The sequence below is a fragment of the Sinocyclocheilus rhinocerous genome, unplaced genomic scaffold (assembly GCF_001515625.1).
Source record: "Sinocyclocheilus rhinocerous isolate Xijiao unplaced genomic scaffold, SAMN03320098_v1.1 scaffold576, whole genome shotgun sequence".
NCBI lineage: Eukaryota > Metazoa > Chordata > Actinopteri > Cypriniformes > Cyprinidae > Sinocyclocheilus > Sinocyclocheilus rhinocerous.
The window spans coordinates 3,320,076-3,345,775 of record NW_015662167.1 but is presented as its reverse complement, the minus strand read 5'-3'; the positions used below and the strand labels follow the sequence as shown (position 1 = coordinate 3,345,775).

The following is a 25,700-nucleotide window of genomic DNA, read 5'->3' as shown; positions in this document are numbered from 1 at the left end:
ACTATGCGTTTAAGGTGATAATCCATGTGAAAAAAACAATAAGAAGTGCTTAAATCACTCAGCATGACATTTTTTCACACTCTCGACGCCACGTCTCATTTGTCTGTGGTCTACGTAGTGTTCTGTGAAACGACAAATGAGAGAGGGAGACGTATGAAGTAATTAGTCCCCTACCGAGAAACAAACTTGAGCGGTTAAAGATGCAGTGGAAAAACAGAATTACATAAGACCGCCGTGATGAAATATTTCTATGTAAATACAGTTTCGCTGAAGAAAATGCGCGGCAAACGTCAAGCATGTCATAATCTTTCAACATACCAATATCTTAAAACAAAAAGGCTCATTGGTCGTTAATGTTCCTTCGGATCTCTCACTGCAAAGTGCCAGAAACTCATGTGATCATCAGCGCCAAGCTGCAAGAAAAGCGTCTTTTTGCAAATAGCGCAGGCCCGTGAAACTGTACTTATGAAACGACACATTTCATTGGAAGGAAAAGAAGATGAGGATCAGGAACACAGGATATCCCTTCAGCACTGGATTTCATTCAAAGCTCTGTTAATCCTGTGCTGTTAGGCTGATTTAAAACACGCTGTAACTTGTCGGCGGCACCTCTAAATATTGCTGAGCTACTGCCATGAGAGTCTCAACTTCTGCAGACGTACAGCAGCAATGTGTGTGTGGATCCCGGAATGTGTGCTGGAGCTTTGAGTGACAGTGGTTGTCCTAGAGGGTGAAGCAGAAGCGGTGTTATTCTGAGGAAGACGAGGGATTCAGAACCTTAGTCTCACAGTGCAGCAGTGACACTGAGAAGCCATTAAATATTGAGAGGATGTGCTGGACAGACAGGTAAAGGTGGCTGCTGGCACCATCACTGCTCAAGTTTTATGATGCGAGAACATTTCTCACTCTCAATCTGTCTCACCTCTCTCACTCGCTCCTTGTCCCAACCAGCTGCTGAAAGCGACTGAGGTGTCACATATGGCATATATACCATGGAAATGGATGATTTTTACATGTATTAATTGTTTTTGTCCATAAAGAATATTTGGTCAATTGCAAAGCAGCAATAACGAAAATGTATTTATTTTGCTTATCTGTTATTTTAGTGTAATATATTTACATTATTTTATTTTACAATCATTTTATGCCCTGCAAGGGATAGAACATAATGTCAATTGCTTGATATTCATTTCTATTGCAGCTTGATAGCCTCACCAACATACACCATAATTCTAAATTTTGGGGTCGATTTATTTTTATTTATTTATTTTATTTAAGAAAATTATTTCTTTTATTCAGCAAGTACACATTAAATTGATAAAAAGTGACTAAAGACTAAATGTTGTGTAAACATTCTGTTCATCGAAGAATCCAGAAAAACCTGTCATGGTTTACACAAAAATACGCTGTTTCTGTACAGTTTTTGTAACTTTTTTTTTTCAAAAATGATTTTTTTTTAGTAACAAATCAGCATATTAGAATGATTTCTGAAGGATAATGTGAACTGAAGATGGTCAGTATTTTTGACCAAATAAATGTAGCCTTGATGAGGTGAGCTTGAGAGAATGTAATGTAACTGCATATTAAACATTGGCTGTGATTGTGCTGTGCTGAATTTTTGCTTTCAGTGTGGACGGACAAATTCCATGTTGCTGGTTAGGACAAGGTGTTAAGCCCAGATTCATTTCCTTTCACCCTGTATCCTCCTGCTGGTTACCAAAAATGACTGAAATGCTGAGAGCTAAAACTTAAGGGCCATTTAGTATGTCAAGCTCTAAGGAAAGTAAAATCCTACCATCTTTCTGGACATAGAGGAAAGTAGACACGGTCGTTTCTCAAGCCTTTATCGCTATGTATTTCAATAGTTCACACCTGGGATGGCCTGTATGCTGAACGTTGTGTTTCATGTCAAAACACTGAACGACAGAATCTTCATTCTAATGGAAGCATTATGTAATGGGAAGAACAGAGAAAGGTCAACACCATCTGATTAGAACTTCATTAGCACTCTGAGATTCAGCCAATGGACCTTACCTACACTGAACTGACCTCACAGCACTGCATGGTTTTTAACACAGATACGTGGCAACCCTGAGGTTATGGAATAAAGCGAGCCCCTCGACAGCTGAGAAAGAAGTATATTGTTAACCACAGTGACCGTAATGCTGGTACATGGACGTACCTGCACGTGCAAACACACAAACACACTCGCTCACACACAGACACTCCAGCATGGATGAAGATGCCTCCGGCCCATTCATCTCTACGGCTGATTCTCATCTCTCAGCCAATCCTAGTACAAAACGAAAAGGCCCAAAATAAACATCGACAATAGCGACTCTCCATTCAGTTTCAACAATACATAAAAAAAATATGTACACTAAAATCCAACACAGTTTTGAGACAAACCTCTCTGAGGGGGGAAGTTTCTGCTTTAGAATATTATTATACAGAGTATTATTGTTCTTACGTCTATGGAGGTGAAAGATCTCATCGTGGAAGTACCATACCATGGAGAACAGTGGGATGTATTTTCTGTAAAAATAAAACAAACCTATACACACTCATTTACAGCTGATATTGTTCGTTATTTTTTTGTTTAAATGTCCTATGAAACTCCAAATTTAAGCTTCGCCACAATTGGTGAATGTAACCAGTTCAAAAATGTCATACAATAACAATATTCTCATATAAAACTATGCTTCACAATGAACAATCACTTCCCTGTTATGAAAATGTCCTCTAACTGCACACTTTATCAGATATTAAAACCCCTAAACACCTTATTATAAAACATCTTTTTTTTTTTAAAGAAATGGTTTTGGTGGCAAAAATATAAGCATATCAACACAGTGACTGCAAAGTGTATCAAATCCAAGCTTCCTGTGAAATCATAGTTTTGCACCACACCTGCTCCGCAGCTCCATGTGCTCCATTCCATGCACACACACACACACATGGCAGGGATCCAAACATAAAAGAAGAGCGTAGACGATGTGAAGACCACACCATACGTGCACTCGGGGTCCTTCTCTCTTAGCAGTTCAAGGAAAGAACATGCTAAAAAATTTGCGGGGGAGAATATCTTATGCCGTCTTTCAAACTAAATCATCTTAGCCCATGACAAAAAGGAGGAAGAATATAAAAGATGACCCCCTCAAGTCATATACGCACACGCACACAAAAGAAAATCCATCAAATGTCAATGTAGATCCATCTAATACTGAAACTGAAACTAAATGTTGGACTACATCAGGCTTGTACTGACGACCTCACAAGTGCATCTGATATGTACAGGACGAGGTACAAAGGGATGATGCTCTATTTGGCAGGCTCTTATGACATCTGTAAAATATTTCTTTTTTCTCCCCCTTAGCAATGAGGAATCTGCACCACAAATTCAACACTGTGATAACTATTTTGACTTTTTTTCTCCGTTTGTCTGTTTGAGTTGATGTTGTTTAAACTGCAAAAAAAGTCTCATTTTTCTTCAAGGCAGTATTGGCTGCCAAAAGGAAGTCCCATTTCATGGTGTTCACATACTTTTCCCTCGGCTGTCAGCGAGGGGAGAGGGATTAAGGTCCCGCAGGTTGTCCCCTGTGTATCCATTGAGCAGACAGTCAGTATTTCTATTCAAGATTTTCCTAAAATATTAGAAAGAAAATCTCAGAAGCATGTATTGTGTGGTGAGTTTTTTTTTTAAATCTCCTGTTTCTTCATTGCCCTTTTAAAGGGTAGCCTTTTGATTCAGTCCACCATATTCAGTCTGCAATTTTACACCAATCTATATATTTTATATAGATTCCTTGTGTTTTCATAGCTTTAAAAATTCTTAACATTTTAAAAAAATGAAGACTAAAAACAAAAAAACAAAACAAAAATTAATAAAATGGAAGGAAAGTAAGAGGAAAATTCAAGGGAAGTAGGGGGCGGAGCCTATTGCTGGCAGACTGATCGGTCATCCTGTGATTGGTGGCGGCTAAAGCTAAATGATCAGGTGTTGTGACCATATTTTCCAGACGCAGCTTTCCCGAGTCGAGCCCATTGGGGTGTCTGGGGGTTAATGGGGAATTCAGATAACACAGATGGAGAACGAGAGTGTTTTGGAGGAGGGGGCTGGTGATATCCTAGGTGGTCCAGAAGGAAAATCAGGCTTAGGGTCTGTAGTGGCCGCCCTCCATCCCTTCACGTTGACCCTCCGCATCCTCCTCTTGTCCTCCTCCCAGTCTAACCGGAATGCGTGGTCAAACCTCTACCGATTGGATCTGGTTCATCTGGGCCCTCATCATCTGAACGCTGTTGAGGATCTTCTTCTGATGACCCGCGAGTGTCACTCCGACCCTGAGAATGTCCCTATGTACACACGAACAGAAAGAGGCAAGATCAAACATGAGCGCTCAGAAGCAAATACCATAAAGCTGTAGTAACACATTTTTATTCACTGGCTTCATCACATGATGCCAAAGTATACTGAGCATGTTAATTCAAGATTGAGTAACCGGTAAATCCCTATCATCCTCTGTTTGTTGCACAATCCAAGCGTCTCTGAAACAACAACACTTCCTTTGTTTTCATGGCGTGTCTGGTTTGGTCAGGTAACAGCTAAGGTGAGGAGAGGAGAAGAATCTAAGCATACATTTCTGTGGTTCCCATTTCCACTGTGACTGACAGTCAGCAACAAATATGAGAAAATATACCAATATTTATTTTTGAATTTAAATCCATACAGTGTCTAATCACTGAGAGATAATTTCAGACTGCAATCTATAATTCATTTTGAAAAAAAGACAAAGAGGATAATAAACAGACTGAATAGTAGGGCTGCCCCCAAATAGTCGATTAACCGTTGGTCGACGAGAACAGGCTTGATTGACCAAATTTTATTAGTCGCAGAAAAAAAATCCACAGGAAGTGGTGAGGTCACACAGTCCGTGATGGACAGATCATTAACGGCTGGTCTTTGTGGTAGTACATCGGGCAGGACATCCAAACACTTGCATATCATTCATTGACCTCAGATATGGCTTATCATCTGAAATATATTAGTAGCAGCAACTTTAAAGGGTTAGTTCACCCAAAAATGAAAATTAGCCTGTGTTTTACTCACCCTCGAAGCATCCTAGGTGTATATGACTTTCCTCTTTCAGACGAATCCAGTCGGAGTTATATTAAAAATTGTCCTGGCTATTCCAAGCTCTATCATTGCAGTCAGCGGGTGTTGCAGTTGAACAGTCCACAAGTCGTCAAATAAAGCGCACGCATCCATAATAAAACGTGCCTCACATGGCTCCGGGGGTGAATAAAGGCTTTCTGTAGTGAATCCATGCGTTTTTGTAAGAAAAATATCCATATTTCAAACGTAATAAACACTTTTCTCTCACTTCCGGTATCTGTCATACGCGGAAGCTGTTCCGGCGGATGACGCAGGACGTATGCGCAGCACGTATGTCTCTGAGATATGCTAGTCTCACAAGTTTCTTTGTAGTAGCAAAGGAAGCAAAGTTTCCTTGCTTTAGCAAAGGAAAACCAGTCTCCTCTTGGGTTATATCGAAATCCTCCAACATTTTTCTTTACAAATCCTCGGTTTGTACTTCTAATTCGTGACCGGCGTTTTGTTATCGCGCTCACTGCAGGACAGATGGAGGCACCAGAGCGCTCACTTGCTCTTAAAATATTTTGGTCATTTTTGGTCATACAGATAAGAGTAATACATCCTTCGAATATGTAAAGACTCTATGTTTATGTGTATGCACTCACAATAACAACAAAACATTGCGCTTTTGTAAAATAATGACAGCAAGCAGGATGCGTTTTCTGCCGTCTCAGTCTTCCGTGTATACTTGCCTTACAGATATGAAAAATATATCTATATAGAGTGAAATGTCATATACACCTAGGATGCCTCGAGGGTGAGTAAAACACAGGCTAATTTTCATTTTTGGGTGAACTAACCCTTTAAATGGCCCCTCAATCTAATGTTAACCTAGAAAAATGTGCGCTATTCAAGTGTCTGTGCAGAGTGTGGAAGCTGAATAGTATCGCGCTCACTGCAGGACAGATGGAGGCACCAGAGCGCTCACTTGCTCTTAAAATATTTTGGTCATTTTTGGTCATACAGATAAGAGTAATACATCCTTCGAATATGTAAAGACTCTATGTTTATGTGTATGCACTCACAATAACAACAAAACATTGCGCTTTTGTAAAATAATGACAGCAAGCAGGATGCGTTTTCTGCCGTCTCAGTCTTCCGTGTATACTTGCCTTACAGATATGAAAAATATATCTATATAGAGTGAAATACTTTCAAATCCGTCTCAGTCTTCCGTGTATACTTGCCTTACAGATATGAAAAATATATCTATATAGAGTGAAATGTCTACTTTCAAATGAACCAATTCAAATGGAAAACAAATATTCTCAGATTATGTCATGCGTATGAAACATGCATACATCCACTACTTCGGAGATGACGAGTCAGTGTCGCCGACTTAATCTCTTAAGCATAAAACAAAGAAAACACTAGTTTATCAATAACTTATTAAAATGTTAATGCAGCCTTCTTACTGTTTTTCCCTACACATTTATTATTATTACTTCTGCTGGTGTGCTGTGGCAAGCTTTATGTGTGTGTTTGAGCGCTTATTAGGCTATGTAGGCAATTAAAGGCTCATTATTATTATTTAAATGGTCTATTAATAAATGTGTGGTTCGTCGACTAATGCTTAAAATGAACGACTAACAGTCGACCAGAAATCTTTAGTCGAGGGCAACCCTACTGAATAGTACAACTACATAATCAATCAATACTGAAACTGAAACTAAATGTTGGACTACATCAGGCTTGTACTGACGACCTCACAAGTGCATCTGATATGTACAGGACGAGGTACAAAGGGATGATGCTCTATTTGGCAGGCTCTTATGACATCTGTAAAATATTTCTTTTTTCTCCCCCTTAGCAATGAGGAATCTGCACCACAAATTCAACACTGTGATAACTATTTTGACTTTTTTTCTCCGTTTGTCTGAGTTGATGTTGTTTAAACTGCAAAAAAAGTCTCATTTTTCTTCAAGGCAGTATTGGCTGCCAAAAGGAAGTCCCATTTCATGGTGTTCACATACTTTTCCCTCGGCTGTCAGCGAGGGGAGAGGGATTAAGGTCCCGCAGGTTGTCCCCTGTGTATCCATTGAGCAGACAGTCAGTATTTCTATTCAAGATTTTCCTAAAATATTAGAAAGAAAATCTCAGAAGCATGTACTGTGTGGTGAGTTTTTTTTATCTCCCGTTTCTTCATTGCCCTTTTAAAGGGTAGCCTTTTGATACAGTCCACCATATTCAGTCTGTAAAGAATCATCGACTCGTGATTCGTCGACTAATGCTTAAAATGAACGACTAACAGTCGACCAGAAAAATCTTTAGTCGAGGACAGCCCTACTGAATAGTACAGCTACATAATCAATCACATTGAAACTGAAATAGCGATATGGCCTTGTGCATTTATCATTATACCTCAAAAGGCTGTCATTTTCAATAAATGGTAAAACTTTACAATAAAGTCTTTAACTCTATTTAATGATTTAGATGTTATGAACTACATTTAACAGCATTTATTAATAAAGGGTTTCTACTTTTTTCTGTTTTAATACGTTTTAAAATGTCATTTATACCTGTGATGGCAAAGCTGAATATTCAGTAGCCATTACTTCAGTCTTCAGTGTCACATGATCATTCAGAAATCACTCTAATATTTATGCATTGTTAATGTTGAAAACAATTCTGTGGCTTGACATTTTTGTGGAAACCATGATACATTTTAGAATTTTTTAATGAAAATCAATCAAATACAGCATTTATTTGAGATCTTTTGCAACATTGTGTCTTTTTGAGCAATTTAATCCATCCTTGTGGAATAAAAGTATTAAAAAAGGCCCCTACTGACCCAAGCTTTTGAACTGTAGCATAATTTAATATAAAATATTATATTTTATACCATAGCGTGCAGCCCTAATAAATAGACAGAGAAACTTAGGGCAATATAGAGCAAATCTTGGTACTGACAGTCAGCGCTATTAAAGTCAAAGATCCCCCAGAGGTTCTGCTGACTCAGTGATCAAAGCGTGGCTGTTTTCCAAACTGTTCTCTCTCATAGGTATAGCACTTACTCCATGGTCATCTGGGAAACAAGGTCGAAGCTGGTGAAGTTGCCATTGGCGAAGTTGTCTTTGTACTGGCCCATCTTAATAGCGTCCAGCCAATCATCCACAGTGTTGAAACTAGAGAAGTCGGGCACACTGCGGTCAAGCAAGGGCAAATGCACACTGGAAGGGCAATGAGAAAGAGATAGAGAGACAGACGAGTCACAATGTATGCAGTAAAAATAGCTTTTAACCACCAAGTACACACTACAATCCCCCCATAGTATACATGGTACATTCCTAAAGTGCAGGTGGTTCACATTTATTTGGCATATTATCGTCAATGCAAAAAAATAAAAAAATAAATTAAATCTTGTGCATATTTTTGGCAATTGTGACACACTTGGGAATATTGAGCTATATTATTTCTTGGGTCAATATAATTCAATCTCTGGAGAGGAAAAAAGAAACTTAGGGAAGAATTTAAGTGCAAAATATCCTCTGCCCTGCTTAATTCGTCAAAAAAATGCAATTAATGTCCCCAGATGACTGTACTTTCTAGCAACGCTACTGTAGCGTATTAGCCTCCAGGCAAAAAGAGCTGGTGAGAAGCTCGCAAAACCCAAGCCTTTCAACCATCAGCGTGATGACAGAAGAAACTAGGCCACTTTATATTTGTCCATAAGAAACTGATGAGAGTTTTGCCCACTGTTACTTCATCTCCCAGATTTACTATTGTTTCAAGTTTACGACTGCCTAAAGCCTTTAATAATGATTTGATCTATCAAACCTAGCTGATTTTATTTACGTAGCAATTCAGTGCCAAAAGAAATAACTCACAAACTTCACAGCATCAATAAAGCCCACCACAGGTATCAGAAGTAAAACCAAAACATTGACCAAAGATTGAAAACATAACAGGAATCGTTTAGAAGAAGGCTGCTTAAAGACATTTATATTCAGGTCATATTCCATTTGGTTTTGTAAACATGCCTTGAAGGATGCAAGCGAGTCGGGTCTGGCAAAAGGTCAGGCACAGAAAATTCCCCCTAATATATGAAACACACACACAAAAGGACACATGCACACACACATGCACTTCAGTGTAATGTCGAAGATGTCAGACTAATCTAAGTACTAAATATCTTAAAAAAGAAACTTCAAAGCAAGTAATAAAATAGTTTTTGTAGCCACACATATATCATGTAACACGGACGGATCTGCACTTCTCTCCAAACAATACAGTATTATGTATGTACAACGGTTAGACTGTCATAACGTCATTATGATCCCTTGATGCTGCCACGGCATACCATAGTGTAAAGTTTCACGTCTGTGTCTATACAGCTTTCCAAAAAGGCAATGTGTCTCCATAAACTAAATACTGTAGAAACTTGTTTAAACATCTCTGTGACTTTCTACATAAATATGATTTATTGTAATGACTATTGTGCACTACTCTGCATGAGTTAAATTATGTCAGATGAGTCAAAGTGTTAAATGCACGCCCTGTTTCAAAGCCAAGCGAGCTGCCTTGCTGTCTAGCCTAAGTGAAATGAAACCTCACTATTGGCTGATTTGGAACGCTCTACACGACATGCACAAAAAAACAGAATTTGATGTTGGCACGAGGCTCTAATAAGCATTAACAAACATAGCTCACATATAATTTTGATGAAATATTTATATAATAATCTACATTGTGGATTTTTATTTTCACTCAGGCTGGTGTCATAAGGTGTCTGAGAAAGCAGCGTAATATTGCTTCTAGGGCTGCAACTAATGATTATTTTTATAATCACTTCATCTGTTGATTATTTATTTGATTTGTCAGATGAAAAATATCCCAAAATAATTTAAATAAAAAAATTAATTCATTTTTTAAAAAACATTTTATTGTACATCCTGCCCAGTGTTGTCCTCCAAACATTGTACAATTTGAAAGCAATGAAAACAAATGTAGTGTATGTATCTATGTAGGTTATTTGCAACTGAATTTTATGTGCAAAAGGGGTTAAAATTGACCAAAATTTTACCTTTAATTGAATTTTACCATTAATTAACACTAAAAAGGGCAAAACCATAAAGAGACATCAGAAAATTAATTTATTGCTATTTTCCATCTTATTGGGACTCTAATAATACAATTTCATGATATTTTTCAAAACTTGACTCTTATTTTTGATATAAATGTTTTTATCCCCCAGGATATGTTGCCCCTTTGGGGGTATAAATTACTGAAAACAGAACACTTGTTTGTCAATGCTTGTTACAACATGGTTGTAATTCCTGAACGCTTTGGAATACAGACCTAAGGTTGGTCTCCTTTTAAAGAAGACACATAGCAGATTATTGCCGAAGTGAAAGCATTTAAAAAAAAAAAAGAAAGTATATAAAGTTATAAAAGTTTAAGTTTACAGCAAAGATAATGTAGTATACTCATTTTTTTATTTTATATAAAATAAGTATTTTATAAAATATGTTGCACTCTAAAATTGCTATAAAATCAAAGCCATGTGTCTAACCAAGTTATGTTCCACATTTTAAGTTGATATCACAAAAATTGTGGTTCCTTTGAGATTTTGTTTGGGCACTATACCAAAAATAACCAGTGGGTTACACCCAAACTCTTATTGAATTTTTTTGAAGCAGTTTTCTTTCACAAATCAATCATTTTCTGTCATAATATCACTTCTATTACAAAACAGTTACCAAATATGGAACCTTGACTGTCAGACCTTTCCAACGATATGCGTTTTGTCAAGATTACAGAAAGATTTGATTTTCTAAAACACAAGCCACAAAATCACAGTCTATATATACAGTGCCTTGCGAAAGTATTCAAACCCCTTCAATTTTTCCACTTTTTGTTACGTTGTAGATTTATGTTAAACTGCTTTAAATTACTTTTTTTCCACATCAATCTACACTAATGACAAAGCAAATAACAGGTTTTTAACATCTTTGCTAATTTATAAAAGATAAACTTAAATGATTCCATTGCATAAGTATTCATACTCTTATCTGGGACAGTTACAGCAAAATGTAGCTCAGGAGTTTAGCTAAAATTTTGCTTGTAAATGTTACCACACTTTGAGTGAAGTTAACCTGTGGCAAATTCAATTAAATGGGTATGATTTGGAAAGGCACACATGTCTTAATAAAAGGTCTAACAGCTGAAAATGCATATTAGAGCAAAGACCAAGCCCTGAGCCCTTCTCTTTCATATCGGACAGGGTCAACCACAATTGTCTCTCCGCCGCCACCAGTGCTGCCATAGACCTGCCGATGGCGTGGGCGGTCTCTTTGGTGGCATGGAGAGACAGATCAGTGGTTCGTCTGTGCTCTGTGATATCCTCAGACTTAATCTCCTCGCCCTTATCCAGCTCTTTCAGCAGATCGGCTTGGTAGGCCTGCAACACCGCCATGGTGTGCAAGCAAGCGCCAGCCTGACCTGCTGCCGTGTACCCCATGCCCACCAGCGCTGAGATGGTCTGCAGCGGCTTGGAGGGCAATGCCGGAGCCTTCAAGGACGATGCCGTGTCGGGGGACAGATAGCTCGCGAGCGTTGATCATTCAGCCCCGCCACGTTGGTATAATGACTGGAGGCGGGACTCAAGATACGGGCCAAGAAGGGTCTCACCCACAACCTCGACACCTCGGTGTGAAGGTTGTGGAAGAAAGGCAGGCTCCGGCGTGGAGGTCTGTGAAAGAGCTTTTTCTGAGCTTTTCTTTCAAAGAGAGCCCTCCAGGAGCGAAGCGTACGGAGGGGCAAACGCTCGCAATGCGGGCAGTCAGCTTCCTTGAGAGCTGACTCTGCGTGCTTCGCTCCCAACCAGACAACTCACAGACTGTGTGTATCCCCACCTGTAATGTAGCACGGGCAGGGAGGAACACACAGCCTATAATGCTGCCTGCTCTCGCCCTTGTGCTTATCCTTAGCTTTAGGCATGGCTTAATAGACAGACAACACCAAATAAGACTCACAAACAGAGAGAGAACTGACACACACACAGAGCGCTTGCTGAATGACAGAAAGCTGCCGCTGTATCCACCACATGCACTTTTAAGCTTCCTGGATCTCCCCCATCGATTGGACTGATTACACGTGATTCAGAGTGTGGTCATGCTGAAGGTGTTCTCATAGCGTTTCGACGCAGCTCGAGTTCCTGAAGGGGAACCAGTCCAGGCTCACCTTCCAACTGGACAATGACCCCAAGCACACAGCAAAAATGGCTTATAGACAACTCTGTGAATGTCCTTGAGTGGCCCAGCCAGAGCCTGGGCTTGAACCCAATCAAATATTTCTGGAGAAACCTGAAAATGTGCATCTGCCCCCATCCAACCTGACAGAGCTTGAGAGGTGAACAGGTGAGGTGAAGAATGGCAGATAATTGCCAAATGCTGATGTGCAAAGCTTGTCGCATCATACACAAAACTATTTGATGATGTGCAAAGCTTATCGCATCATACACAAAAATATTTGAGGCTGTAAAGTTGCTTCAGCTAAGTACTGAGTTGCAATGTACTTATTTCAGTTTTTTATTTTTTATAAATGTACAAAGTTGTGACAGTTCTGTTTTTGCGTTGCCATTATGGTGTATGGAGTGCAGATTGATGTGAAAAAAAAAAGTAATTTAAAGCAGTTTAACATAAGGCTGCAACATAAAACGTGAAAAAAATGAAGGGTTTTGAATACTTTTGCAAGGCACTTTATATGTTTTTTTATATCTTGATTTATACCCCTAAAAAGGCAATGTATCCCATGAGATACAAACATTTAGGGTGTATGTACACCTGTCTTGTTTGGTTCGATTGAATCGAACTCAAGTTCGTTTCCCCCCTTGGTGCAGATCCTTTGGGCAGGTGTGAATACAGCAATCACACTCTGGTGCGGACCAAACAACCGTACCGAGACCCAGCTGAAGAGTTGGTCTCGGTCCGGTTCCAAACGAACTCTGGTATGGTTGAGTGGATGAACCAATGAATGAATGACCTTAAGCACACGTGTGGTTTTGTTTACAGTTTCTGGTTCACTTGCAAAAAGGGCAGTGTGAAAGCAAACCGCACCAAACAAAAAAAAATCAACATTGTATTTGGTCCGGACCAAAGCAAGTGAACTAGTGGACTTTCCTGATGTGAATACACCCTTAGAGACAGATTACAAAAAATGTAAGCATTAAATTCATAAAATTTCAATGTAATAATAAGCTAATGCTGAACAACAGCTTTTTAAACAGGTATGTCCCCTCCAACATTTGTAAATATGTGAAATAGATCAACTTTTATCGGAGAGTGATTTCCCACTACAGGAGGCCATGCAATTGAACTATATGCTTTAGTTTGGAACACTAAATATGACTCATGGCGTTTAGGACAACATGAGTCATGCTTTTTCCCCCACAGTAGCTCACTCTGCATCCTCCACTGTTAGAAATAGAATTGCATTATTCACTGCTGTAAAGTGACGTTACTGACGGATGTGTGCAAACATGATCAATCGATAATCAAATTCGTTGTCGAATAGATATACTTGTTAATAGTTATTAACTATTAGTTGCAGCCGTAGCTGTTTCCCATCTTTTTCAACACCCTTCACATAAAATGTTGTCTACTAGGTTTTACATCCACTGACTCTGATCACCCAAGCAAACTGCACTCTGTTTTCCAACTCACCCTGATGAGAGTGGAGTCATGGCCTTCAGGCTGTTAGGGTTACGGATCATCTTGTCCAGGTTGTTGACAATCTGGCTGAACTTGGGCCGGTTGTTGCGGTCTTTCTGCCAGCAGTCCAGCATGAGCTGATGGAGGGCACTGGGGCAGTCCATGGGAGGGGGCAGCCGGTAGTCTTGCTCAATGGCGTTGATGACCTGCAGAGGGAGACACAGATCTGTGAGGGTCTCTAGATGGTTATTAAAAGGGGCGGAGAAAGATACGCTTGTTGCATCCCAAGTATATTAAAAGTTTCAGTGACAGGTGACAAACGATAGCGGGAAAGAGGGAGAGATGGCTTCGGGAAATGACACAAGCCAGATTTGAACTCAGGATTCCTGTATAAGCAGCACCATGTCACATGCCAGCCACACTATTTAAACTATTCGACAACATAACATCTGTAACTAGTGTGTGTTAGTCTGTGGGCAACATTAATGTGTAACATTATAAGATAATCTAATGTTTAATCAGTATCAGTAGAAGTTTAATTCTTAGAATTGTAATACAAATATTACATAATGTGTAATGCATTAGATTTAAATTCATTTACTTTAAATAAATGTAATTTATTGCCATAAAACTTTGTTTTGATAGGAGCTGTCGGCATGGCGCGAGGCAGGTGGCAGTAGATATGAGCCAGCGTCTGGGCGGGGGGTTGTAACACTCCAGGAGACAGAGGATTGATCTGCAGTCTTCATAAATGCACTGTGATCATTATCTGGGTCTTAGGGGGACACAAGGAAGTCATTTGTCATTGGCCACAAACACACACATGATCACACTTACACAACCACACACACACACACACACACACACACACACACAGACTATAAATAAGCGGTCACAGTAAGCTGCTATCTAAATATCTCCTAAATCAGCTAATAGATCTTGATTATAAAGGTGCTGATAACAACAATTTGGCAGTACAAGCATTTCCTCTCTGATCAAATGTGCAAAAAAAGAGCGGCCTTGGTGTTACTATGTTTTTTGGCAGTATTCGGCCTGAGTCTGGCTCCCATCCGTCCTACTCATTTCCAATCAAGCACATCTGTCAGATTAAACATGATTAACACATGGCCTGTAATATACACGCTGACTAAATTGTACATTTGGAAAATGTGCTGCAAGTTGTAACAGGAAATCAAGAATGTCACTTAAATAAAACTTAAATACATCTCCAGCAAATTAACTGTGTAGCGTCACTAAATGTGCAAAACAGATACTGAGCGTTTAAATTAACTGAACCGATGGATGTACCGTCACATCTGAATGAAACAGGATGCTTCAAGCGGCCTTGGTGGCCAGAAACGAGATGCAAGGCCATGAAGTGGAAAGCATGAGCAGGACCCGAGTTAGACCCGTCGTTCCCCAGCTCATTATCGTAGCCATTACGGGACTCCATTCAAGGCCTGATTAATCTCATTCAGGCGCCTCAAACGGCCAACCCGATGGGAGGACTGCAACGCTATCTGGAACTGCTAATAAGATAACTGGTGAGATCTGCGCTCCCTCTTAGCACATTAGCGTTCACACTTTCAATTTGAAACAATTTTCATTATCTGGACCCATAATTTGCCTTTTCCCAGCCACCCAGAGGGATGCTAGAAATGGGAACTTTCTTCAAGGGCAGGGACTGTTTAACGTGGCACATGCTTTGCATGTGAAATCATCTTTTTGTTCACCAGGAAAGGAGTATGAAGTACAGGTGAATTTCTTTGGTAGCGTTTGTGAGAGTAAATGATACCCTTTGACACAATACAAGGACAATAGCTTGAAGACACTCTCTTAACGTCACATGATGTAGCCACCAAAAGCATACATTCTCCAAAACAAACACAAATACAGTCCAAACCACTTTGTTCCAAACCCTGAAAAATGGGATTTCTTGACGCAAATCCTTATGTCATCTTTGCATTCTGAGGCCAATGTGATGTGATGATCGGTGCAGCTGTTTCTGCAAAGACTGATTGCACACATGCAGTGTTTGGGGTCTGAGGTTTGGCCTCGCATACAGCAGAGCAGCACATGGACAGATTTACGATGTGCTCTCTCTGCTGTTTACCTTAGCCTCTGATTCAACATTGCTGCACAGCATTCATCTATCACGCGCTAACATACGGCAACCAACCAACAGCCTCTGGCATGATCATTTCACAGTGCTTCTATTGGAAAACTGTTTTATAATTGAATAAATTACTAAAGTAAAAAGAGTTTTGTAACTATAAAAAATAGGAATTCAAATTCTTTAATCATGAAACCCTTTTCACCAAATTCAGCATATTATGCAGCAAAACTGTTTTTTAACATTGACACCAAATCAGCATATTAGAATGATTTTTAAAGAATCATGTGGCATTGATGACTCGAGTAATGACTGCTGAAAATTCAGCTTTGCCATCACAGGAATACATTAAATTAATAATATATTAAAATAGAAAACAGGCATTTGAAATCGTAATGATATTTTACAATATTCCTGTTTTTATTTTATTTTTGATCAAATAATTGCAGGCTTGGTGACTTCTTTCAAATTTTTGAACGATAATGTAAGTGGTGAGGTACGTACGTCCTGATTGGTCATGTCCCAATATGGCCGCTCTCCATACGACATTACTTCCCACATGACAATCCCGTAGCTCCATACGTCACTGGCGGAGGTGAACTTCCTATATTGGATGGCCTCTGGGGCTGTCCATCGAATAGGGATCTTCCCACCCTGTATAAACCCAAATCATAAACATCAAGTCATCTCAAATCAAAGCACAAGTTTGCATGATGTTTCAAATCAAATATTACAAAACGTCTCACCAGGGCACTGGTATAGGTGGGATCCGATGTGTCATCCTCCAAAAAGCGTGAGAGTCCGAAATCGGACACCTTGCAAACAAGGTTACTGTTAACTAAGATGTTGCGGGCGGCCAGGTCCCTGTGTACGTAATTCATGTCTGCAAGGTACTTCATCCCAGAGCCGATCCCTCGTAACATGCCCACCAGCTGAATTACAGTGAACTGCCCATCGTTTTGCTGTAAACAAGTACAGAACAGAAATGGGTCAATACATAAAAATAAGTGGTATAAGTAGTCATTTTATTATTTGTTTAGCATGAAAATGTATGCAGAAAAAGACAGAAAGCACTCATTTTTTTCAATGACAAAGAAACATAATCTAGAGTTATTTCACACTAAATAAAACCAAAGCCAAATGACTTTTATAACAAGTTATCTAATGAGATTTAAGTGGATATAAAATGATCATTTAATAAATGATAACAAAATAGTGATAATTTAGGTCTAATAAATCTTAAAATACTACTTTATTTATTTGTTTACTCTTCTATAGTTTTATTCACAGAAAGAGACATAAAAAATTAAGAGGTTTCAGTATTGATATCAATTCTGGCCTTGATGTTAAAAACCTGCTATTTATTATTTAAAATATTATTTTTTATGTTGTTACTACATTAATCTGAAGATTCAATATGAATCATTAAATATTTATGATCACAAGTTAGTCTATTAATCACAAAAAACCTGATTAATTATTAAAATCTTGTCTTAAAATTGATCCACAGCCCTACTTATAAAAGGCTTTTGTAAAGGTAAAGTGTGTGCGCAGAAGAAAAAAAAATAATAATAATTTGCACATTCCTAGTATCAACTCATAAGTAACTGTGCTACAGTTATCTCCTCTGGCTAACATATAAATCCCAAACAACAGCAATAAGGCAAGAATAAAGCTGTGGAAATCACGGTTAATGTCTAGTATGCCCAGTCGGATAAGAGTAGAGACTGAACACAATGCATTGAGTCAAGCCTGGCTTGGGTTGGCTGTGCAAACGCTCTGGTGAGGATTGGTAGAGTTTATGCTACGCAATGCTAGATCAGACATTCAATGATCAATGCAGGCCGTGGCAAATCTTGCAGCTGTTGACCATGGTGGTCAGAAAGCCCTTTGCTCATGAGGAGGTCCAGCAGTTTCTGACCCAGCTGTGCTTGCAGCTGCCTCCATCTGCAGACCCTCCGCAGACAGCCATGAAGCAAGCAGCATTCAGCTTCTGATCAGACGAGACGAGCCCAGCAGGCGCAGTGCGGACAGACACGCATGCGTCAAGTGAAGAGAGACGGAAAGCACTGGATTCTGGATGAAATAGCCATGAGATGTCTTCATTCTGTGTTGCATACAAACCCTTCCTCCTCTGAGCAGCATGTGTCACACTCAAACCCTTCCCCCATGTTAAGCCGACTTGATCGAACTTCTCCTCAACCCTCCACAGCAATTAAGCAGCATCCATTATTCATAAAGCTGAAATCCTTCGCAAATACAGCCTGGCACTCTAATCTGCTCACAGTGTTTGCCTATAGTTTAATTGGAGGGATTCTTCGCCTCAAAGTTATTTGGATCTGCAGTCTGAGTGAAGCAAACATTCTTTCTTTTCCCGATTATATGTGAATTATTCTATCCATGCTGTTTCTTCTTAGGCACGTCTTTGCTGTCGATTCTATTTGGCTTTGCTTAACTTTTCATTTTGATGCTTCTTTCTGAAAGTTTCGACAACATACCTTTTTGAATTTCTTTCCCTTTTGCTCTCTCTTGCTTCTTAATCCGCCACAAAACAACAGTGGAAGTTGTATCAGTGCAAGAACGACAGGTTAGCGTTGAGTCTCCTTCTCTCTCAGTCCTGTCTTACAAGAGCTCCATCAGACTCATATTCTAGCGCTTCAGCACTAACACACAATGTTGTCATCCGCTGTCATAGTGAGGTGCCACAACAGAGGCGTGTTGTTTTCAAAGAATTCAGCGTACTGTCAGAAATGGATGACAGTCTTGAAGAAACAACACAATTGTGCAGCTACACAAAGATCTGAGGAGTTTCAAAGTTCTCGCACACCACCAAACTGACATTATGAGAGCAAAAAAAAAAAAACATTAGCTAGTCTTTTTCAAGTGTTTTAATATAGCATCGTGATTTGAACTCAAGAGTAAACGTGATGTATGAGGTGTTCATTGCCATTTTTTTTTACACTTCTACTTACATTACCAAACATCAGTCATTTCTTCACACGATGGCATGGTAGGGCATGTGTGTTCTGTAATGGGGTGGGCTGTGAAAGTATAAACACGAGCGAAACAACTGGCTGGCCAAACAGCTAAAATAACATCAGAACCTCACAATTGCAGAGGTTACCGAGAGCTGGATCTGATTGTGGTGAGAAGAAATAAATTTAGTTCAAATGTCTAACAAATGGCTGGTCGTTTGGTTCCTGTTTACTCGCCTTCGTTTAAACGCCACAATCATGAAGGTTTCTTGTTCCAGATAATTACACTTCCTGAGCCTAACATCCCGAAAAGCTAGGCGTCAAGGATAAAATAAGTTTTCTCTCGTGATAGATCAGAGGCAAAGGCCTTGCTAATGAGCAAAATAAATCATTCCTTCCCCAAAGATTACATATTTACATAAATCAAAGGTATTTTTTTTCAACGCAACACACAGAGAGCCCAATTAGTAGCGATCAAGGCATCCGGACACCTATTTTATCCACATCAGCTCTGCACTGAAATCAAATTGACGCGTGCCAGTCATCGGCTGACAGTGGCATTTTCTTCTCATTCCCCACGCTTGTTCTGTAAGCAAGGATTTTGGCAAATTCTTGCATTCGGATAATCATCTAAATGCATCTGCAGGATGGATGCTGTTACTGGAAACTGGAGAGAGATACAAAGTAGTTTCCTCAGGCTAAGAGTTTTCAGATTAAAACACCAAGCACAATTTTCTGATCGCTATGTGTGTTCTGTGATATAGGTCGGAAGCACATGTGGGGGCTCAGTTTGTGAGACACACCGCTCATCTGACGCTTGTAATGCAGAGAACGTGGCCGAGAGAGCGTGACCAATGCAAAATGAGGGCATGACTAATCACAGAGCAACGATTCAACTATTTCTTTTAAAGAGATCGCTTTAAAGCAAATGTTAGTGTGGTAACCCATAGAGATGAATGGAAGAGAATTGAGCTTATTACAACAGTCTTACAACTGGAATCAATACTGAGAGTAGATGTTTGCTACAGGGGGGTAGCTGGGTATTAAAGAGAGACCCTGTGGAGAATTACCTGATGGACAGCATGAGAAATTAGGAGGGAGCATTTGTTTGATGTTCACCATGCTGATGTGCATACACACCTGCTGATGAGAGATTGAACTGGAATTTGAGTCATGTTTACATTACTGAGCTTGTGTTAGCGTGGGGAAATCCATATTTTTATACTGAATCAGTTCATTCAGAGGGTTTTGAGGAACTAGTTAAAGAAATGATTGACTGATTTGTCATTGCCCAGAGATGTTCATACACATTGTTCTACACATTTGGGGTTTAAATTAATTTAAAATTCCTAGCCAATACAGATAAGGTGATAATCATGGCTAATATTATAATTTCACATTATTTTGTTTAAATAAATAAAAAAAATATAACACAAAAAATTTAATTAGTTGTTTTAAATGTGAATGTAGGCATCACAATATTATAATGTACAGTATGAAAAATGCAAATTTTCTTTTTAATTTACATTTTAATTAAGTTGTATAGATTGCATCATAGTTATTACACCAAGACTCGGCACAAAAATGCTCACCCTGAGGAAAGAGTCCAATGAGCCGTTCTCCATAAACTCTGTGATGATCATGACAGGGCTGCTCTTGGTCACCACTCCCTCCAAATGGATGACATTGGGGTGATCAAACTGCCCCATGATGCTTGCTTCACTCAGGAAGTCCCGCCTCTGCTTTTCTGTGTAACCAGACTTCAGTGTTTTAATGGCCACGAACATCTCCCTCTTTCCTGGGAGCTTTAGGTTTCCACTGCACACCTCTCCAAACTCTCCTATGGACAGAGGCAAGTGCACTGTTCTTTAGGTCAAGGCACAAGAAAAACTTCATGGTAGAACACTCTTGGACGTTTGGAGGTTTGATTACCTGCTCCAATGACTTGCTCAATTTTCACACACGAGATGTCAATCTCCTTAGCAAACTCCCTCACAGCTTCATTGGGGTCTTCGTATGTAAATGGATCAATGTAGATCTTCATTCCTGGTGACACTTGAAAAAAAACAAAAAAAAACAGCTATAATACTCAAAACATTTTAAAAACGCTGCACAACATACCGTACATCAGAATAATCAGTGTTAATGTCTGAAAATATTAGTTATTGGGGTCTCTGGGAATGGCTGGCTTTCCAGTAGCTTTGGATTTTAAGCATGACATTGGACCAGCTCATGACTACAGTCAGTGGAGTGTAACAGCATTCGCCAAGAGAAAGATAAGGCGCTTTAATGTATGTATCATCTCTGGGATGTCATAGTCCCTGGTGGAGACCATATATCAGCAATTTCCACTGCTGCCAATCAAATGGCTTTTGGCTTCAGGTAAATTGGCTTAAGGTGAACTTAAGTGTGCTAGGACTTAAGTCATTCCTGCTTTAAATGCGATTATTCAGTCTCGCAGCTTCAAATCTATCTGAAGGCATTTTAATAGACATCGTGTCTTCATGCAGCTGGAGAGGCTTTCTGTTGGTGATCTGGCTGCACAGACGTTTTTGGAATTGATAAATGTGCTCTTGCAACAGACAAGAAAAAGATAAATAGAGTGGGAGAAGCGAATGGCATCAACCATCAAAAGATTTGTGAATGTCAAACTATAACAAATTGATGAGGTTGTAGTGTATGTGCTACTCTGGAGAACGTTCTTCTGAGCAGAGCTTACTTCTTAAGGGATAGTTCACCCAAAAATGAAAATCTGTCATCATTTACTCACCCTCACGTTGTTCCAAACCCATGTAACTTTCTGTCCTCTGTGGAGCACAGAAGGAAGCGTTTAGCAGGATGTTCATACTGCTATTTTCCAGATAATGAACGTGAATGTTTCTATTGGCTTTCATGATATGGACAAGAGCAGCATGAACATTTTGCCTAACATCCTTTTTTCACAGAATAGGACAGTAATACCGGGTTGAAATGACATGAAGGTGAGCAAATAGTGACAATTTAAATTTTTAGTAAACTATGCTTTTAAGATTAAACTGCCTGAGACAAAGAGAGGGAAAATAATGAAGAAGACACAAGTGAAAAGAGTGAGAAAATGAGAGCTCTTGAGCACTAATGGATGCATTCAGACTTTGGTTCTCCAGGTTTTACTGGCCCCATGCTCTTCCAGAAATCATTTCAATAAATACAGCATTTAGAGCAGTCCTTTACCACTGATTACACATCATAAAAGCTGTTTAAATTGATAAGGAAGGGCAAAGAAAAATTTAACTTGAGAAAAAGTGCCAGACCATTTTCATTCAGCAGAGTGAGCAAGAGAGAGATAAACTATAAGCCCTCAGAGGCAGAGCAAGCGAGCGAGCTTAGCTTTAAATTATTGCCTTGAGAGAATCTTAAAGATTTATTTCTATAAATGGAACAGCACTCTGAGGCTAAGATGGTATTTACTGAAGTATTGCTCATTTTATGACTAATCTTTGATGGATCTTGCTAACTTTGAAACACCTGGCACTGAGATTTTTGCATTAGCTTTGTGTACTGCTTTGATGGGAAAATAAACAAGTGATGGAAAAAGAACTGAGCAAGAGAACAAAGATGAACCACAGAATCGCTTCTAGGGGAAGTAGCTTATGCACTCTCTGATGGGATTTCACGGGAAGCTGTAGGATTAATATTTCATAGATTAATCTTGAGAAACTGAGGTCAACTTTGAGATAAAGGTGTGTTTGATGGTGAAAGAGATACAGTATCTAAATAGATTTGTGTGAGGTGGGTAAGTAGGAGAAATTGAGGGCATTAGTATGTAAAATGCTGATGGTTTACTGGCTTGAGGAAAGTACTGTATTTTATAATTTTTTATCAAATAAATGCTGACTTGGTGAGCATAAGAGATTTCCATCAAATAACATATAAAAAATAAACCATAACGTACACTACCTGTCAAAAGTTTTTGAACAGTAAGATTTTTGTTATTTTATGATATTTATGTTTTTTAAAGAATTCTCTTCTGCTCCCCAAGCCTGCATTTATTTGATCCAAAATACAGCAAAAGCAGAAATATTTTTACTATTTAAAATAACTGCTTTCTATTTGAATATATTTTAAAACGTAATTTATTCCTGTGATCAAATCTAAATTTTCAGCATCACTACTTCAGTCTTCAGTGTCACATGATCCTTCAGAAATCATTCTAATATGCTGATTTGCTGTTCAACATTTTTTTATTATTATTATTATCAATATTTATAACAGTTGAGTACATTTTTCCAGGATTCTTTGATGAATAAAAAGATACAAAGATCAGCATTGATCTGAAATAAAAAGCTTTTGTAACATTATACACTATTACCATTCAAAAGCTTGGAGTCAGTATGTATGTATGTTAGAAAATAATAATTTTATTTAGCAAGGATGCTTTAAATTGATCAAAAGTGATGATAAAGACATTTATAATGTTAAAAGATTTCTATTTCAGATAAATGCTGTTCTTCTGAACTTTCCTTTCATCAAAGTAACCTGAAAAAATTATATTCAGTCGTTTTCAACATAATAATAATAATAAAAAATGTTTTTGAGCAGCAAATCAGAATATTAGAATGATTTCCGAAGGATCATGTGACTGGAGTAATGATGCTAAAAATTTTGCTTTGAAATCATATGAATAAATTACATTTTACAATATATTCAAATAGAAAACAGTTATTTTAAATGTTCTATTTTTGCTGTACTTTGGATCAAATAAATGCAGGCTTGGTGAGCAGAAGAGACTGCTTTAAAAAACATTGAAAATCGTACTGTTCAAAAACTTGACTGGTAGTGTACATTTTAAATGAATACATAGTGTGTGTATAGCAGTCGAGACCTAAGTACTCACTGTGGCCGCTGGTGTAGTGCTGCAGCTTGTCTGTGTATTCTGAATCTGCTCTCTCGAATCCACGTCTGCAGGCAAACAAAGGAAAACAGCTCTGCTTGTACTGTTTAAAAAGGTGCTAAAGCCATGAAAACAACACTCACTACTGCCCACCATCATCTTGTTAACACAACCTCGTCATTAAGCGAGTTTTTACAAGCTCTGCTGCTCTGTAAATGTCCGCTAATGAAGCAAATCAAGACAAAAGCATGGGATTTTGACAAGTTGCTGGTATAATTGGGGGGAAGCTATGCTAATGGTTTACATGTTTAGAACACCGCAAGTGGAACTCACCGGTTGCAAACGATGATGATGACCACCACCGCAATGAGGAAGACCAGACCAGCAGCCGCCGAGCCAATGATGAGAGGCAGCTTCTCTTGAATGCTAGTGTTGTACTCCTCTGCAGGCACACACACATATCTAAAAGTTAGCACTTCCTGACAAACCCCAGCAGAGTGTCTCTATATCTGATACAGCCTTGAGGCACAGGAGTCCTGCAGTGTATGTCTACACAGGTGAGAGACCCTCACTTCCCCACTTTCGCAGTGGGGAATCTGGGACAGGAAGCCCTGTGTGAGATACCTTCAGGCAGACGGGGCTGTACACTTGGACTGCTTAGCTCCAGCAGCATATGGGCAGGCGATGGAAGAAATGTGTTGGGTGGTGTGTATTGGTGCAAGACAGATGGATTGGGATGTTGGGAAGGCCTGGGGAACTTTCTTTTCCCTTCCTCTCCTGCCTAGCTTTCTCGTTCTTCCCTATTAGTTTATAATTACAGACTATTCGTTCACAATGCAGACAAACCCCTGGGCTTACTCCGCAACCCTAGAGACTAAGTACGTGCTAGCGTGCTACCAGATTTTACCACATTTAAACATTTGCTCCAAGCTCCCAAAAGCTGAGGTAGTGAGTAAACAAAAACCTGAACTTCATCGGGTCTCATGTGAATTCAACTGCACTGTAACTTCCTGTTTAATCGGTTTTAAACCTCTTGCCAGCCTGCTGGCATGACACTTCCGTGTTTGGATCACCTGGCTGAGTTGCTGTCTCTCATCAAGCCAGCAGAGAGCTTGGGAGGATAGATCATAATAATTCTGACTCTCTGCTCATAATAAGCGGCTTAGGGAGTGAGCAGGCATGAGTGAGGCAGCTGCGTCTGAATGAGGTGATCTGGGAAAGGCAAAATGATGGGCGTCCATCCAATGACATGTTTCAGCTACCATTCTTCCTCTTCAGTGTTCTGGAAGCGGGACAGAATCCAAAAATACTGGCCCTAACTACTAATAAGGGAAACAATTTATATATATATTATATTAGGGATGTAATGATATCAAAATCTCACGGTACGATAATACCTCGATATGAAGTCCACGGCACAATATTTATTGTGATCTTTAACGAAAATTAAATGAAAATGAATGAAAATTTTGCACATTTTAAAGTTAAATTTTCTATCTAATGCATTTTGAGTCAGAAAAAAAGTCTTGTACCTGAATCTCTCAACCCTTTTTTAGTTGTGGTATACTGTCTCAGTCTAAATTACATTCACACTGGTGTTTTAGGAAGCCAAACAAAAATAAAGCATAAAAAGCGAATATATAAAGGGAAAATAAAGCATAACTGGTGGCCGTTGCGTTCCCAAACGTGTGCTAAACTCACAGCACATGCAATAAACGACTTGACTGCATTCACAGTAAACGGAACCGTTCTGAGGCACGGAAAACACCAGATCACGAGCTGATCACCTGAATGAAATGTGCGCTTCGCTTTGAAACGCACAGAGAAAACAGACTTGATGAAGGGATTAAGCCATACTGTGCTTTCGGTTTTATTTCGTTGATATCAAGACAGTTTTGCTGTCGCGATATCACGATATTGATAATACCGATAATCCCTA

The 25,700-nt window shown here is 39.1% G+C and overlaps 1 protein-coding gene and 1 long non-coding RNA gene across 2 annotated transcripts in view; one reads left to right on the top strand and one right to left on the bottom strand.

The window, feature by feature from the left end:
- Window positions 1–1,557: 1,557 nt before the first annotated feature.
- Window positions 1,558–19,229, top strand: LOC107727816 (uncharacterized). Its single transcript, XR_001638399.1, has 3 exons — window positions 1,558–1,698; window positions 9,864–9,869; window positions 19,217–19,229. It is a non-coding gene; the product is annotated as an uncharacterized LOC107727816 (long non-coding RNA).
- LOC107727812 (ephrin type-B receptor 2) overlaps window positions 3,703–25,700 on the bottom strand; it is a 143,230-nt gene continuing 121,232 nt past the window's right edge. The window contains exons 8-16 of the mRNA XM_016537810.1: window positions 24,095–24,203; window positions 23,765–23,829; window positions 20,824–20,946; window positions 20,484–20,731; window positions 16,663–16,878; window positions 16,421–16,570; window positions 13,816–14,009; window positions 8,167–8,322; window positions 3,703–4,353 (exon numbers count right to left, since the gene is read on the bottom strand). Coding sequence (XP_016393296.1) covers window positions 4,245–4,353; window positions 8,167–8,322; window positions 13,816–14,009; window positions 16,421–16,570; window positions 16,663–16,878; window positions 20,484–20,731; window positions 20,824–20,946; window positions 23,765–23,829; window positions 24,095–24,203 — 1,370 coding nt within the window. The 3' untranslated portion in view covers window positions 3,703–4,244. The remainder of the gene's footprint in view (window positions 4,354–8,166; window positions 8,323–13,815; window positions 14,010–16,420; window positions 16,571–16,662; window positions 16,879–20,483; window positions 20,732–20,823; window positions 20,947–23,764; window positions 23,830–24,094; window positions 24,204–25,700) is intronic.